This window comes from Symsagittifera roscoffensis, chromosome 2 (assembly GCF_963678635.1).
Source record: "Symsagittifera roscoffensis chromosome 2, txSymRosc1.1, whole genome shotgun sequence".
NCBI lineage: Eukaryota > Metazoa > Xenacoelomorpha > Acoela > Convolutidae > Symsagittifera > Symsagittifera roscoffensis.
This window is the reverse complement of record NC_087063.1, coordinates 36890807-36906487: the sequence shown is the minus strand read 5'-3', so window position 1 is coordinate 36906487 and position 15681 is coordinate 36890807. Positions and strand designations below refer to the sequence as shown.

The 15681-nt window shown below is 34.5% G+C and overlaps 1 protein-coding gene across 1 annotated transcript in view; it reads right to left on the bottom strand.

Annotated features, from left to right (window-relative positions):
• Window positions 1–10377, bottom strand: part of LOC134840709 (uncharacterized) — a 53596-nt gene extending 43219 nt beyond the window's left edge. Inside the window, exons 1-2 of the mRNA XM_063856699.1 lie at window positions 10308–10377; window positions 9752–10002 (exon numbers count right to left, since the gene is read on the bottom strand). Of these exons, the coding sequence (XP_063712769.1) occupies window positions 9752–9851 (100 nt within the window). The 5' untranslated portion in view covers window positions 9852–10002; window positions 10308–10377. The remainder of the gene's footprint in view (window positions 1–9751; window positions 10003–10307) is intronic.
• Between the last annotated feature and the right edge of the window lie 5304 nt (window positions 10378–15681).

The window sequence follows — 15681 nt, the reverse complement described above, 5'->3', positions numbered from 1 at the left end:
AAAGTAACAAAATGAACATTTTAATTAGCCTAAAGTATAAAAATCTCACCATACCCCGGATCATTTGACAAACAAAAATAAAGAAAAAGACGACCTCCCAGTCACCATGAAAATTGCCCCCAACAATTTTTTACAAAACTCAACCCACTTGTCAAAAAACTAATAAATAATCCGACCACACTTGAAAATCGCCTCAAACAGCAAAAAATATTCGACCAAGAGATCATTTCTTAAATGCTCTTCTCTCAATCAGTTACTCAAATACTCATAAATCTTAAACATTTTTTTACAATATTTGAAACCTTTATAATATTTCTTTTTGATATACTTGAATCTTTTCTAATAATCCTAATCATTTTTTGTAACATTTTTTTAATTTTCTACACTATACTCGAACTATTCCTCCAACTTTCCAAAACCCTTGATTATATCCACAGGTACGATTTATACAACTTGTCTAAATGATACGAACAATTTTCAGTAGAACCGATATTTTTTTATTGTTTGTAATTTTCATAGCATTCTTATCATCCCTCATTTTGACCATCTGTAAATGTATAAAGAAAGCAATCCTCACATTTGCCCTAGCAACAGTCCTTCTAATTCTTTTTTTGGAAGAATATTATAATAAACACAAAATTTCTCACTAAAGTAATAATTCAAAAAACCATCAAAAATTGCTACCCAACAGTCACAGAATCAGTCTTCACCGACATCATCCCAAGATAACCAAACACCACCTTCAATTACTCAAAATCCTCAAACATCTACACGAATTTCTTTTCAAGACAATCCATACACTTTTGAAGAACGACATGCTCGTTTATCAGAACCACTAGAACCAGTTCAACGACAAGCACCTTTAAGCGAACCAACATATAACCTATACCCAACATTACCACAAGAACTAAATAGAATAAGAAATTCTAGTCAAAACCAAAATACAGTCGAAATAAATAGACAAATTATACATCCTCGACGAAACAGAAATCTTCAAACTCCCCGAGTTCATTTTGATATACCTCAATCCCCATCACAAAACACTCCAGAAAACCCCATTGGTATATTACCAGAAACCCCTACGCTTCTTTCACAACGTAGCACCTCAAGCCTACCATCAGATTACTTAGGTTCAACACCAACATCTGAGCAAATACGTGAAAATCCTTTCAACCCTACAAACCAAACAGCACGATTTCCATATTGGACTACACATTCATTTACACAAGGTGAACCAAATTTAGTCAATGACCCCATAGATATTTCTACGGATACAACAACATCCTCATCACTACCAGAAACATTATCACTACCATCAACACCATCAATAAGCCAGTTTTCACCACCACCTTTTAACTTAAATTTTCCAAATAATCTCGACGCCAGATATCGAGAACAATCATCAATAAATATTCCTTTAAGACTAGATTGGAATACATTTACAGCACCTCCACCACTATTTGGACAACATCAAGAAAGTAACCGCCTTCATAACTGGGCACTTAATAGATTACAATATCGCCAAGATATTCACAACGATATCCGTGATCACAATATTCAAATACTCCAACAAAACAGTTTACAATTAAAGTTTGAAATCACAGTTAAGCTAAATAATATTACCCAACATCCCTACCCATTAAATCCACCTAACATAACAGCTCAATCACTACCACCACCGTTTATAACTACTGAAGTAATATACAAATACGACAGATATACCAAAAACACAATTGGCTACATTACATTTTATAATCCATACTCAGGATTATCATACACATGTATATTCTAAAATTATTAATTTTTCTCCGACTCCTTTTTCTAGTAATCTCAAATCAAAACATAAACCCTTCCCCTCGTACAGGACCACAAGATTTATTAGTAACACATTACGATTGTGAAGAAAATGAACAAAAAACACTACATAAATATGCAATAAATCAAGTATCACAATGTGAAACAGAACCACAAGCTATAGAAACCACAGATGTAATAGCAACACTCTATTCAAAAGCCCGAGCAACAACAGTTACAGGTTATAAATTCACAGCAACATTTTCCGAAAAGAAAGTACATTGTTCACAAGTCTCGAACGGAAACAAAAACCGACTTGACCATGAATCATTCTATCAAAGTAATATAGAACGTCTTTTACATCTCAATCCCGACGATTGTAAAAATGAATTACTTAGACTAAACATCACACAAAATAAAAACTCCCAAAGAAAGTTAGTTAATTTTCAAGTTTTTCCAGACTCTGTACATCAATCACAACTTGAAAGACACCAAGGACATATAAAACTAGACGAAAAATACCCGTATAACGGCGCACACGGACGATTAACCTATGACCTACACGATAAACATTGGATACCACACATTGGTATAAATGACCCATCAAACTGCAAAGCAGACACAAAAAATAAAGGATACCAAGAAATAATGTTTTTCGATTGGAAAATACAACTCGAAAAAATACAACTAACACGAGATTTATCAGATAATACAATGATCTATCAAGGAATCCAATTACCTTGTAAAAATGATCAAGGTTATTGCGACCCTACAACGAGAACACAAGCAACAATTGTTTGGTTCCCCGAAGATACATGTACAACATTTCAAGTAGCAAAAATACACGCTCGTATGATAAAATTTCACGAAAAATATTTTATACAATCAATTCTATATGAACAAGTCCATCCATCACGAAAACTAAGTTCTAATTTTAGAAACATAGACAATATAGAAAATAAATTGACACGTTTTCAAATATATCAAGAAACAGAACTTGCATGTAAATACAGAAACCCACTTCACAAAACACAATACTCCGAGATATTAGTTGAATACGAAAAAGGATTCGACATGACCACTGGAAAAGTAAAAATCGACCCATATGCCACAGGTCATCCTCTAAACGAAGGAACATCCTATATACCAGTTAATTTTGAAAAAAGCAACGGACAACCTGGTGGACATCTAAAACCCCATGACACCAGAAGCACACGCTTACAAGAATTATCACTAATGAATACTACATATTTCGGTAATATCCACTATGATATTCATTTAGATATGAAACTAGATTATACAATTAGCCGAATTTTTCAAGAAATGTCACTCTCCGAATTAGAAACACTACACCAACTATGCGAATTAGAACGAACACAAATATTACAATCACTTGCACTAGCAGTATTAAAAATACCCTATGCAGGATACTTATTATCTGGAAATAGATCAAATTTTTTAGACTATGAAGGAAACATCTTATGGTTTTATACTTGTACTAAAAAAGTATCACCACTATACGTTTTTGAAGATAAACGATGTTATAAAAGAATCCCTATCTTTTATAAGAATAAAGTACATTTCGTGGATACACTTTCACGAAGAACCTATTTCTGGGATACCGCAGTCCCATGTGGATCAGAAAACAGCCACAATGTAGTACAACTAAACCCTGATGAAAATAAATATTATCTTCTCACTCCATATCCCACATTAATGCAATCACTCAAAAAATTTTCACCAGAAAGCATTCGCGCTATTGCTCGAAACCCAAATATAGACTTACAATCAATAGGAATCTATTCAAAATCAGATATTCAACATCACATTAGAACACAACAATTCCAAGAATTATTGACACAAATGGACACTATACAAAGACAATCAATAGACCAAAATTTACGCAAACTTGCAGAAACCGCAGGATTTGCCGATATCTACACGCAAGACTATAGCGGATATTTTAAAGACATTAAAGATTATATATATCTAAACGGTGAAAAATACCGTCCCCAAGATATATCACCAATTAACATTTTTAGCTTTGTTACACTCAAAAATGAGATCCTCGATTTTCTAGGATGGCCCTACTACATCTTAGAAAAATTGACTATTTTATACGCAATGTTTAACTTTATTGGATTTCTTTTCTCACTTTTAAAAGGAATCTACAACACATGTGCTATACACACACAAGTAAACAGACAAGCAAGCGTAGCACGCATACTCTTTGCAGGATTTTTTGGAATCTTTTCTACATCTATAAACAAAATTCTTTTAGACGCACAAATAAAAGAATATAACACAAAAATAGCAACACGACAAAATACATACGACGAAGAACATAACAATGTAGACATAACGCCAACGGCACCACAATTACCACCCCTACCAAATAACCATCCACTATCCCTAGTCCCACGAAATTTTCGAAATTTAGCCATAACACATAATCCAAATTTTCGACTCACCACATCACAAAGTCCCATCCAACATATAATAACACACCAGTCACAAGATGATAATACTTATGAACAAATTATTGAACAACCCCATACCACCGCTTTTCAGTCTCAAAATAATCATTTTTTTAGCCCACGATGAGCCGCCAACTTGGATCACTACACCGATCAAATTCCCACCCAACCAATCTTACCTCTCCAATCCCAATAATACCACTTTTTGCTTTTCCGCCACCCGATTTTCCATCTAGCAATGTAACATCAGGCATGAATTCCGACACTAATTCACACATCTCAGTTTTATATTCCATCTCACAACTCTATAACCCGAATATTGAAACCCCCGATGAATTCGCCAACTCAGAACCATCCCCATCCAATAATTTTCATAACTCTTCTAATTTTTCTCAACCCCCTTTTCAACCCATATTATCCAATAACCCTGACCCCATCACTCCCACACCCTCTTATGCTTCCCAAGTTACCCCAACCTACTCCTCATACCATTCTGACCAATCATCTCATTCTCCAGACACCCCCCGAATCTCCCCAGAGCTAGATAATTTTATTACCCTTCAACAACAACCCTACCACCTTAATACCCCAACCATAAACCAAATCTCCTCCACAATAAATTCATCCAACCCCCCTACCCCTACACCCTCTTCAAATTATACTGAATCATTAGCACCATCATCCACATCAACTGAATCTTCACTCAACACTAATAGAGCTTACCGCACTTTTAAAAGAAAGTTCCCCAACCATCCTTTCCCAGCAAAACCAGGAACAGCCCGTGAATACATCAACCACCCCAAGCATACTAACACAAAAGAATTTTTAGCCATCACCTTACCCTCATTCCCACAATACACCTTAAACACCCCCCACGACACTAACGAAACACGCAACTTTGTAGATGAATACGTTTTAATGCCCACTCTCTCTTGGACCTCATATTATCATTTTACTAACCCTCTTTGCTTACCTTTATCTAACACTCACATCGATATAGAGCGAAATACGGACATGCTATATCGACTCACTACACCACTAACCGCTAGACAATTTACTTACGTTGGATATAAAAAATCACTAAAAACACACACTGCACCTAGAGCTAACGAATATACACTCGAATACTATGATCACAACATCATCAGAGCTAACCAAGATCAATTCTTAGACGACGATCGCTTCGCTAATCCACAAATTACCGAGAAATTTTTCATCAAGACACCATATATATTCACACTAAACATCTTCGACCGAAAGTTTGATCACATTATTTCAGAAGCACTAACAGACACACAAGCATACGAAAGTTTTAAAGAACGCTTCCAAATATTTTCACTAACCTTTCATTTCCTTGCACCACACGAAAGAGATTTACACTGCTCACACGATATTATGTTGCGCACTAAACAAACCCACACATATAGTTATTATCGCTTCATCCAAAATCACTTTGACCTACACACACCCTCTAGACAACCACACCATCGTTTTCAATTCATTAATTCCAAATACACTTCACCATTTTTCCTAAATTTCACATATTGCATTAAAGATACTAACCTTCATGGTATTCTTCGTAATTATGACCCCATAACCCAAATGTACATCTTCTGTCCCATCACCAAGACCTTCAACGCCGAAGAATCCCGACCCTTCCTTATCCCGCACGAGTTTGTACAACCCATAGAAATCCCAATTTTAGAATTCATCCACAACACTAAATTCAATCACAAATTATATAATCTAATCCAAAACACACCTTATGAGTTTGCAGTTGGCACTGAAGAACTAACCACTATCAAGGCACTCCAATTGCTTTGGCCACTGCTTCAGACTAAAAATATCATCCGCATCTTAGCTAAACTACTAACAACTTCAGAACTAATTCACGACATCTTCCCCCACGGTTTTTTCCCCGACGACTAAACAGGTAAGTATGAATTAAATGAATATAACTAACTAATTAAAATATTAAAAACTCACCATACTTTATTCATGTTTTCTTTAGATTTTTAGCCTTCATCCGACGATCACCTACAAAAACCACAAAAGACAAATAAAAATCGCAAATTTCATCAAACAGATTTCAAAAATTCTATTAATCTCTTACACTTATAAATTTATAAATTTAATACCAATGCAATAAATTCATTTCTAAAATTTTCCCCACAAGCAGTAAATCTAATTATGATGAAAATTTGTAACTTAAAATTCCCCCATAACTAGCAGTAAATTTCCAAATTCTATGCAGTAAATTAATAAAATGCAAATGCAGTACTAACCTTTTGATATTCTCATTTATTCGCACAGAAATTCTATCCACACTCGCACAGCTCGCCCACGAAGAATTGTTTAAAATAATGAATTTCAGTTTCAAGTTTTCACACTCAACAACTCTAACATATAATAACATGTTTCAAACTTTCCTTTAACCCGGTTGGAAAGGAATCATATATTAAACAAAACTAACCAACGCAGCTTACTAAAATACCACAAATCATAGAATAACAGCATGACTAAGAAAAGGAAACCAACGGTACCCAAACCGGATTAACCCAGTTTAAAACTGGATAATTTATTCTTTTGAAGACTATTATAAAGTCTAAGAAAGAAATAATAAAACACAAAAAAGTCGAAAGACAAACCCATACCACGAACAATTTGCTTTTTGGAAAAAGGACATAACCAACAAGACATAAGAAAAACCACAACAAACCCAACATAAAACGTTGTCACATAACAGGACCCCTCACAAAAACCGCATGAAATCATACTCCCACTCCTGGCCTAACCCACCAGGAAGGACGTCCTGAGCATGCTCTATAGCCGGCCTAACCCACCGCGCTACATCCACGCTTTGTGACCACACCACTATTTTTAATAAGAGCTACTCAAGTGTGAGTAACTCTTCAAAATAACCGAACTAAAACAAAAAGCTTTTGTGAAATTAACTAACTAAAATCATAATTAAAAAATATTAAACTAATAAATGTTTTATAAAATGTAAATTACATTATGCAATACATAGATCAGAATACAACACCAAGGACGAACATCTAAAGACAAAACGACCCCACTACACTCGAGAGAGAATGACCAACCACAATCGATATGCCACTCACAATCACAACTCAAAGGATTTAGAGTACGACTTGACTTCGCAGAAAAGGACTTCATTGAACTAGACCAATGACCACCTCGATGTTCAAGTATACGTACAGATCCGAGTAACCAGGCATCCCCTCCACGCACAATCTCCACGCCATTCCCAAACTAGATCAGACACAAAAGAAGTTCTCCACGCAGAACAGAAAAACCTGACATAGCAAACCATTCTGAAATCAGATTTGAGTTTGTTGCAAAGACTTAGTCGTTGTCACTAGAAGACACAACGTCTTATGTCTCTAACTCCAGCTTCCTGGAACTTCTTTAACAAAAAGGAAACAGAAGAAATATGATGTTCGCCAAACACCAACGTCCATCATCCATCCTTCGAATTGCAGAAGAACTATTCTAAAAAACTCTGTAAAACCCGGATGGGTGGAACCTGATCTAAACTATATTTTATGATTGGATAAATTAAATGTTTTACCAATGTAAAGTATTTAATATTAACCAATCACGATCCATCTAACTAACAACCCACTTATTTGTAAGTGCTGAAGTTACTTGTAATTTCAGCACCAGAGAGATTTGAATTTAACTTAGAAATTAGTTGGACTCTCCCGAGCACTTCAGCAGCCGCAATAAACCAGTATACCCTAGATCTATTGAGCCTAGCAGAGACTAGTTAAACAACCTGAGACTAGATAGTATAAGAGTAAGATTAGATCGGTATTAGACTAAGAAGTTGCACGAATCTATCCGGCCGAAAATAAGATAGCGTGACGAGCAGACGGTGTACCCTATCCGAAATTACTCTATGAGTTAACCACTTCGGTCCTAACTCACCAAGCAAGATATGTTTCTCCATCTCGACTAAATTTGGCGAGTTACGTTTTTTTAACTGTGGTCAACTGTGGTCAAATTGTGGTCAATTCATATCAAAACTCATTAATCTGACTTTCGAGGAAAATTAAGAAATACTTGTGCCGTGGTGTTTTTTCTCCAGCCAAACTTCGCCTTTTTGTTCAGCCATTTTGACAAATTTTCTCATATCATTTTATACCAGCCAAAAAATTTTGTTGTCTTGAGCTGCGATCTATTAAGATATTTCACCTGTGATCTTTTTCCGTAAAGTTTGAAAAAAATCTCAAAAGAAATTAAAAATTTTTTGGTGAAATTTTTTTCAATTTTTTTTAAAGCGAACAATATTCCATAGAGCTTGAAAGGCATCGGAAATTAAAGGCTGATACGAGCAGTCCTGTTTTTTTTTACAGTGGAAGTAAGAACGACGACAAATAGTTATAATAGAAGTTGCGAGCAACTAAGGACAAGAAAACCGCAACTGCAGCAACACAGTACTTACTCTAACTATTGAATTTTGATTATTGATGCTCAAATGTGGTTGGTTGAAATTGCTTCCTATGAACGATAACAGAAAACAGAGAAATGAAAAGGGAATCATTCTCCGTGAAAATTTTATTGTATGCATGAGAAAATAATTTTACGAGAAAACCCCTGGTTACTGTGTTCTGGGACCATACATTACAAAGCGAAACTGTGCACACTGGATCGGCGCACAATTTTGTGCCTGTTTGTTCCTGGATTCCAGAGCAAATCTTTAAACAAAAATTTCGTGGATTCCGCGTACAAATAACTTTAACGTAAATTCAAATTTTGGATCAGCTTAACAATTGCCCTCCCTTTGGAACCTACTTAAGAATTGCCACCCCTATTAATAAAAGCAGTAAATTAGCGCTAGAGCTTTGTTTTGAGACTTCTAATTTTGCTGCAATCTGATTGGTCGAAAATGCGTTATATTCATGTACTTAACAATTGCCCCCTCCTTTTCTTAAAAGGGGGGTAATTGCTAAGTAGATCCCAAATTTTTTGGGCTGAAGGCGGAATTTCTGGGCTGAAGGCAAAATTTTGAAAAAAAAACAGGCTGAAAAAAGCGTTTTTTGGCAGTTTTTGGAAAATTTTGACCAAAAAATCGCATTTTTTCGGCGCGCGCTCCCCCTCAAAATTAGTATATATTGGCACCAAAGGCGCCTTTAGAAAAATTTTTGGGTCTGTCACCAAAATTAATATCTTAAAATTGTACAAAAGGGGACCTTTTTGGTCGGCAGGGGGTCAAATCCCTGAGGGGGATGCGAGTTTCCACCGCTATTGCAAATAAATTCAAATGTTTAGCATAATAACTGTTTCTCAACGTGTACCCTGGAATTTTGAACCCCCCTTTGATAGCAGGATAGTTAAATATCCACTTTTAATGTCTCATGCAGTTTAATGTCTCATGCAGTTGAAAAAAAAGAATGTGAACAATTTGAAATATGAATGTCTTGTTCGTTAATTATCAAGCAAAAGCGACCAACCGTCTAATTTTCCAGTGATTCCCATGTTAGATGTTTGGTTCACAAAGCTGCAGACAGTCCCACAAAGCAGGCCAGTGATAAAAAATAATCTATCTATCATGCAAGTTATCCCATAATAACAAACATGATTTTTTATGGACCAAACTAACGACAGTAAACAACAATGCTAGTCAAAAATGATTGTAATTCGATAACTTTTTACTTGTGTAACTCGAGATGCCTTTTGTTGTTTTGGTTGGTTTAGATGATTTCTTGATGTCCAATAATTATAAGAATAGCAGCCCACAAATATCTATCTCTTGTACAGCAAAAATAACAACTTTGAAAACACTTCGCATACCAGAAACGACGTACATATAATTGCGGTTGAAAATTTTATGATAGAGTAGTAGCATTCGTACAAGTTTCAGACTAGCAAGAGAGCAGTCATCAATTTTTTGCTATTAGCGTAAATTCTTTTCTCTTTGACGTGTTTTCTGCTATTTGTTGTTATTTATACTAAGCTCGGTGCTAGATATGTTTTATGCAGTTCTATTCTGGTGTAATAGAATCAGACACGTAAAGCCACAGAAGCAGATCGAGGCCTTTTGCATTGTTTTTGCTCTGATGTCTCATGATGATTATCCGGAGTCACAGATTAGACCATTCTCAGTTTTAATTCAATCACTGCTGCTCATGTTCGAAGCATGTTGAGAGACATGGAGAAATTAAATTGCATCATCATTTTAGTCCCCAGTCACAAAGACTTTTGATCTTAAGACACTTGGTCCGATTTCAGTATAGTAATTGACAATGTTCAGAGCATTTGTATTTTAAAACAACAGGCATTTTTATTCGATCCATGTGTGGGAGACAAGACCCAAAAGTTTTCTGCTTAACAGTAGTTTTGAGGGCGAAGACAATAAAAGAAGCCTAGAGAAGAAGCCTGGAGTCGTGCTCAAAAAGGCCACTTCTATCTCCAAATGACAAAAATCCACTAAAAAATCTGATTTATATCAATTTCGGTCGTAAGGTACATCAGTTTAGGTTTCCAAACAACTTTCATCTAAACTCCCCAGAGCGGGACGCGGATATAGATCAAAATTTTGCCTAGGTCCACAAGAAACATTTTATGAGCTCCAAACACGTCAAAAAGAGGCGATGCTTAGGCAAATTATGTCGACACCACTGATGGATTTTTTCAAAAAAAAATGAGCTCCTTAACGAATTCCATTTTTGGATGGGTGTCAAGAAAGATAGTAACATGGTAAAATTTTAACTGTCGAAGCCTAACGAAGAAGCGTTAAGATTTTCTAATGTTCTTTCGAGTGTTGATATCTTAAATCATAAGCTGTGAAATTTTTGAAAATAATCTTTTCCAGCAGCTAAGTAGATAGCACTTGCGTTTAGAAAGGTTATCAAATCAAATGATGGAGTTTTTTTTCGGAAAACTAAATTTTTCAACAGAACAACAGCATCGGCTTTATACTTGTTATGGCGTTTGGCTTGCCTGGATTTAAATTCCTTGGTATGTCCGGCAAACGTAGTAAAGTTCTTCGAATTCCGTCCCAGTGGCATCGTTTAGAAGTATTGTATCGCGTTCCGATTCCCATTGGGGTCGCTCCTTAAAGTGAGATCCCCACCCTTAAAGAAAATCTAGTAAGGGGTCCTTAATTTTCGCAACAGCCCCTTCTGTTTTTGCGTCAAAAATGTCTCAAAGTAGAGGACGCTTAACTTCGGTGACGACTAGCTTAACAGCAGAAAAAATGATACTCATCCCTTCTAGTTCCCCCGAGTCGTTACTATAAAAACATTTCAATTCCTGATTTTTACAACTTTGTCTTTTTTCCAGGTCTATTTTGATTTCAGCCCCAAAATTATTGTAAAAACACTACCATAGAGTTTCGCACTTTGTTTACACCTGAAACCATCATCAGGATATTTTTATAAATTTTCTATAAACCAAGTTCATCAATGAGTTGCTCATCAAAAAAAACAACAGCTATATATGTCTGACCTCGAAATTAAACCAATCCATAATTTTTTTGAGCAACAATCTCATCCATTCAACATACTAAGAATACACGAATACAACAAATCACCAAAAACAATCACATTTTACCTAGGACTTCTAAGATATTGCGAAACAAATGCAACAGTCTACCCAACAGAAGAAAGAGCAATTAGAAAGAATTATATTTTAAAATTACCAGGTATTTGTCAATCGACAATTCCTAATGAAGATCTATCAATTAACAATATAAAAAAGACTCTAAACGAAATACAGACTATTTTAAAACTTACCTTATTTCAAACCATTATTTTGAATTTCAAAAAACACAGGCGAACAATAAACATTTCTCACAATGATCAATTTTCAAATTTCTCAAATTAATCAACAAGTGTTTGATCAATTAGCAGAACTATTACTAAAATACCCGCTGGCTTATGCTACATCTCTTTTTGATATTGGAAAAAAAATTCACCATTACACCTACCTTTTAAACCTGATGCAGTTTTTAAAAAGCAGCGAGCAAGTAATGTACCAATGCGCCTACAAGACAAATTCAATAGATTACTAGACATTCTCGAACAAAATGAAATTATCTCACCAGTAATTTAAAAAAAGTACAACGAAAAGAAAGCCTTTTCGTAAACCCTGTAACCGTTCTCAATAAAGCAGATTCGCTAAAAATTGTTTTTGATGCATGATATCTCAATTCACTAATTGATGAATCTATATGAAATTGGCCCATAGAAGCAATCCAGTTAGTTTTAACTACAAAAAACTGACAATATTAAACAACAGCTGACATGAACAGCGCATATAATCAAATTCCATTAGATGAACAGTCTCAATGCCTACCTCAATTCGTGATTGGAAACCAACAATACGAAATTAGTAGAATTTTCTACGGAATTTTCATAGGACCAGCAGCTTTTTCAGCATTTATGAGCAAAATTTTCCGACCACTCATTCTTAGTATGAATGTTATCACATATCTAGACGAAGTTTTTGTACAATCACAAACAAAACAAAATATATTTGAATATTAGATCAATATCATCAGATCTTACTCAAAGAAAACATGGAAGCAGCCCCAGATAAATCACAGTTGTTTCTCAACCATTTTATGCTATGTTTGATGCTTCAAAATTTGGAATTGCGCAGAACTATTACAATCACACAAAAGTACAAACAAAATGAACCTTATCTCTGCAAATTAAAGACTATTTACACAAGCCGAACTTAGATTCTCTACACTCATGAGAGAAATTACAGCCATAATATATACTCTCACAGATTATGAATTTTTAGTCTTTGGATCAAATACTCCAACGTTTCCATTTACAGATCACAAACCTATAATTATTCTGTGTTCACAAAAATCAAAGCCAAACCATAAAAATTTTAGATTTCAACTTATCCTAATAAAAATTCCGAACCTACATATATTTTGGATAGCAGGAAGAAACGTTAGATTACCAGACACACTTAGTCGAATCACACCACCTGAATTCATAACAAGGAAAACAACCGTAGAAATACCAGAAAACATTTACTTGCAAAAACTTTTACTTGCAAAAAGACGTTACATCGCCCAATTGGAAAGCAAATATGCAGTAAAAACCGAATACCTAAAAACCAAATACCTTGATTGCCAAGATAAACATTACGAGTTAGATCTATTAGGGATATCTAGATTTAAACCAATACCATACTCATCATCGATCAAAAACAACTCACAGCAAAACTCACCTAAGCAAAAATTATATAGGATAAACCTATTCCCTTTACTAAAAAATAAAAACTAAACTGAAAGTATAATTTTACAGAACACAGTCCCTCTTCCGGATCAACCATTTTAAGCTATGTGCGACGCTTCAAACTTTGGAACTGGCGCAGAACTATTATAATCACACAAAAGTACAAACAAAATGAACCTTATCTCAGCAAATTGAAGACTATTTACACAAGCCGAACCTAGACTCTCTACATTTATGAGAGAATTTACAGCAATAATATATACTCTCACAAAATATGAGTTTTTATTCCTTGGATCAGATCATCCAACAGTTTTATTTACAGATCACAAACCTATAATTATCCTGTTTACACAAAAATCAAACCCAAACCATAGAATTTATAGATTTCCAACTATCCTAATAAAGTTTCCAAACCTACATATAAATTGGATGGCAGGAAGAAAACTTGGATTACCGGACACACTTAGTCAAAACACACCACCTGAAATAATAACAATGAAAACAACCGTAGAAATACCAGAAAAAAAAACAATTTTTTTCTTGCAAAAAACGTTAAATCACTCCGATCGGAATGCAAATATGCAGTAAAAACCGGTCTTGACAACATAAAAATAAATAATTCACAACAATTTCTATTATACCTTGATTGCCAAGATAAGCATTACGAATTAGATCTATTAGGAAAATCTACATTTAAACCAATACCATACTCATCATGGATCAAAAACAACTCACAGCAAAACTCACCTAAGCAACAATTATATAGGATAAACCTATTCCCTTTAAAATAAAAGAAAAACTAAACATGAAGTGTAATTTTACCAGGGTCCCAGATTTAAATTTGAAATACACTATAAACAAAAAGATTTGTTTATACTTTCACCGTCTGAATTTTGTGGTCGAAAAAATTTTCTTGATGTTGAAATAAAATCTATATTGTGAACAAAACAATCAATTATAAATGATATTCAGAGCAATAGTTTGAATTCCACCAAAAAAAACTACATTCAAAGCACATGTAAGATCACTATATACTACGGAATATTCACGATCAAAGTTATACCACCACAAACAAACCAAAAAACACATCAAATACAAACAGATGACATAGATAAAAAGTCTTCAAAAAAAATATAAAAAATACACAACATCAGCATCCACAAAGGTCCAAATCAATCCTTACAAACGATGTTTTCTCTATTATTTTTAGTTACGTATCTATATTAGATCTTAAAGAAACACAAAATGAATCACCACTTCAAACATCCCGACACTCAACTGTAAGACAACAAATTTATCTTTTCTCAAAGTTCTTAGAAACAATCCGTGAAAAACTCACTTGTACTGAAATATCACAAAATGTGAAACATGACCTACAACGAATATTAGCATCGTTTATAATTGATTATTTTGTTCACAATATAGATTTCATTTCATCATCAAGAAAATGTTTTCGAACACAAAGTTCAGACGGTGAAACTCTACTAGCCGATCATACATATTATGTTTGGAACCCTGAATGGTCTCATCACTCATTTATTAATGTTACAACCGAGATATCAATCCAGCAATCACCACTATTTCTCTACACAAAGATTATGTCAGAGTTATCCCACTTACTATTGTTGCAAAACCTTTAAATTATAACACAATGATTACTGATAGAACAGGAAAAAAAAATTTGAATACCACATTCAATAACACACAAGAAACATTTAATGGAACAATTAATCTTACATAACAAGAAATTCAAAACCCATCACATTTCATTATGGAGGAAATAGTTGAAACACTGCCTACTACAACAAAAAGAAGCTTTTCTCCCATTCGCCCCACACTTAATACACCACACAATAAAAATACTCCATTCCCACAGACAACTATCCAGTCAACATAATAACCATCTGTTGCCCCACAAAATTCAAAAAAGGATTAACAAACATATAGACTAATAACAAAAACACAACATACGATAGAGCAAAAAACTTCAAAAAGAAACAATTTTTCAGATCATTATTAGGATTTTGTTGCAAAAAAAACTAATAACAAAACCTTCAATAAAAGCAGTCAAAATAATCGCAGCCACATAAACAATGTTACAACCAACAGATACTACAAAACGCCCCCATTCAATTTTCTTTATTGATCAACAACGAACTGCAACAGCCCGTAGCGAAAGTTGT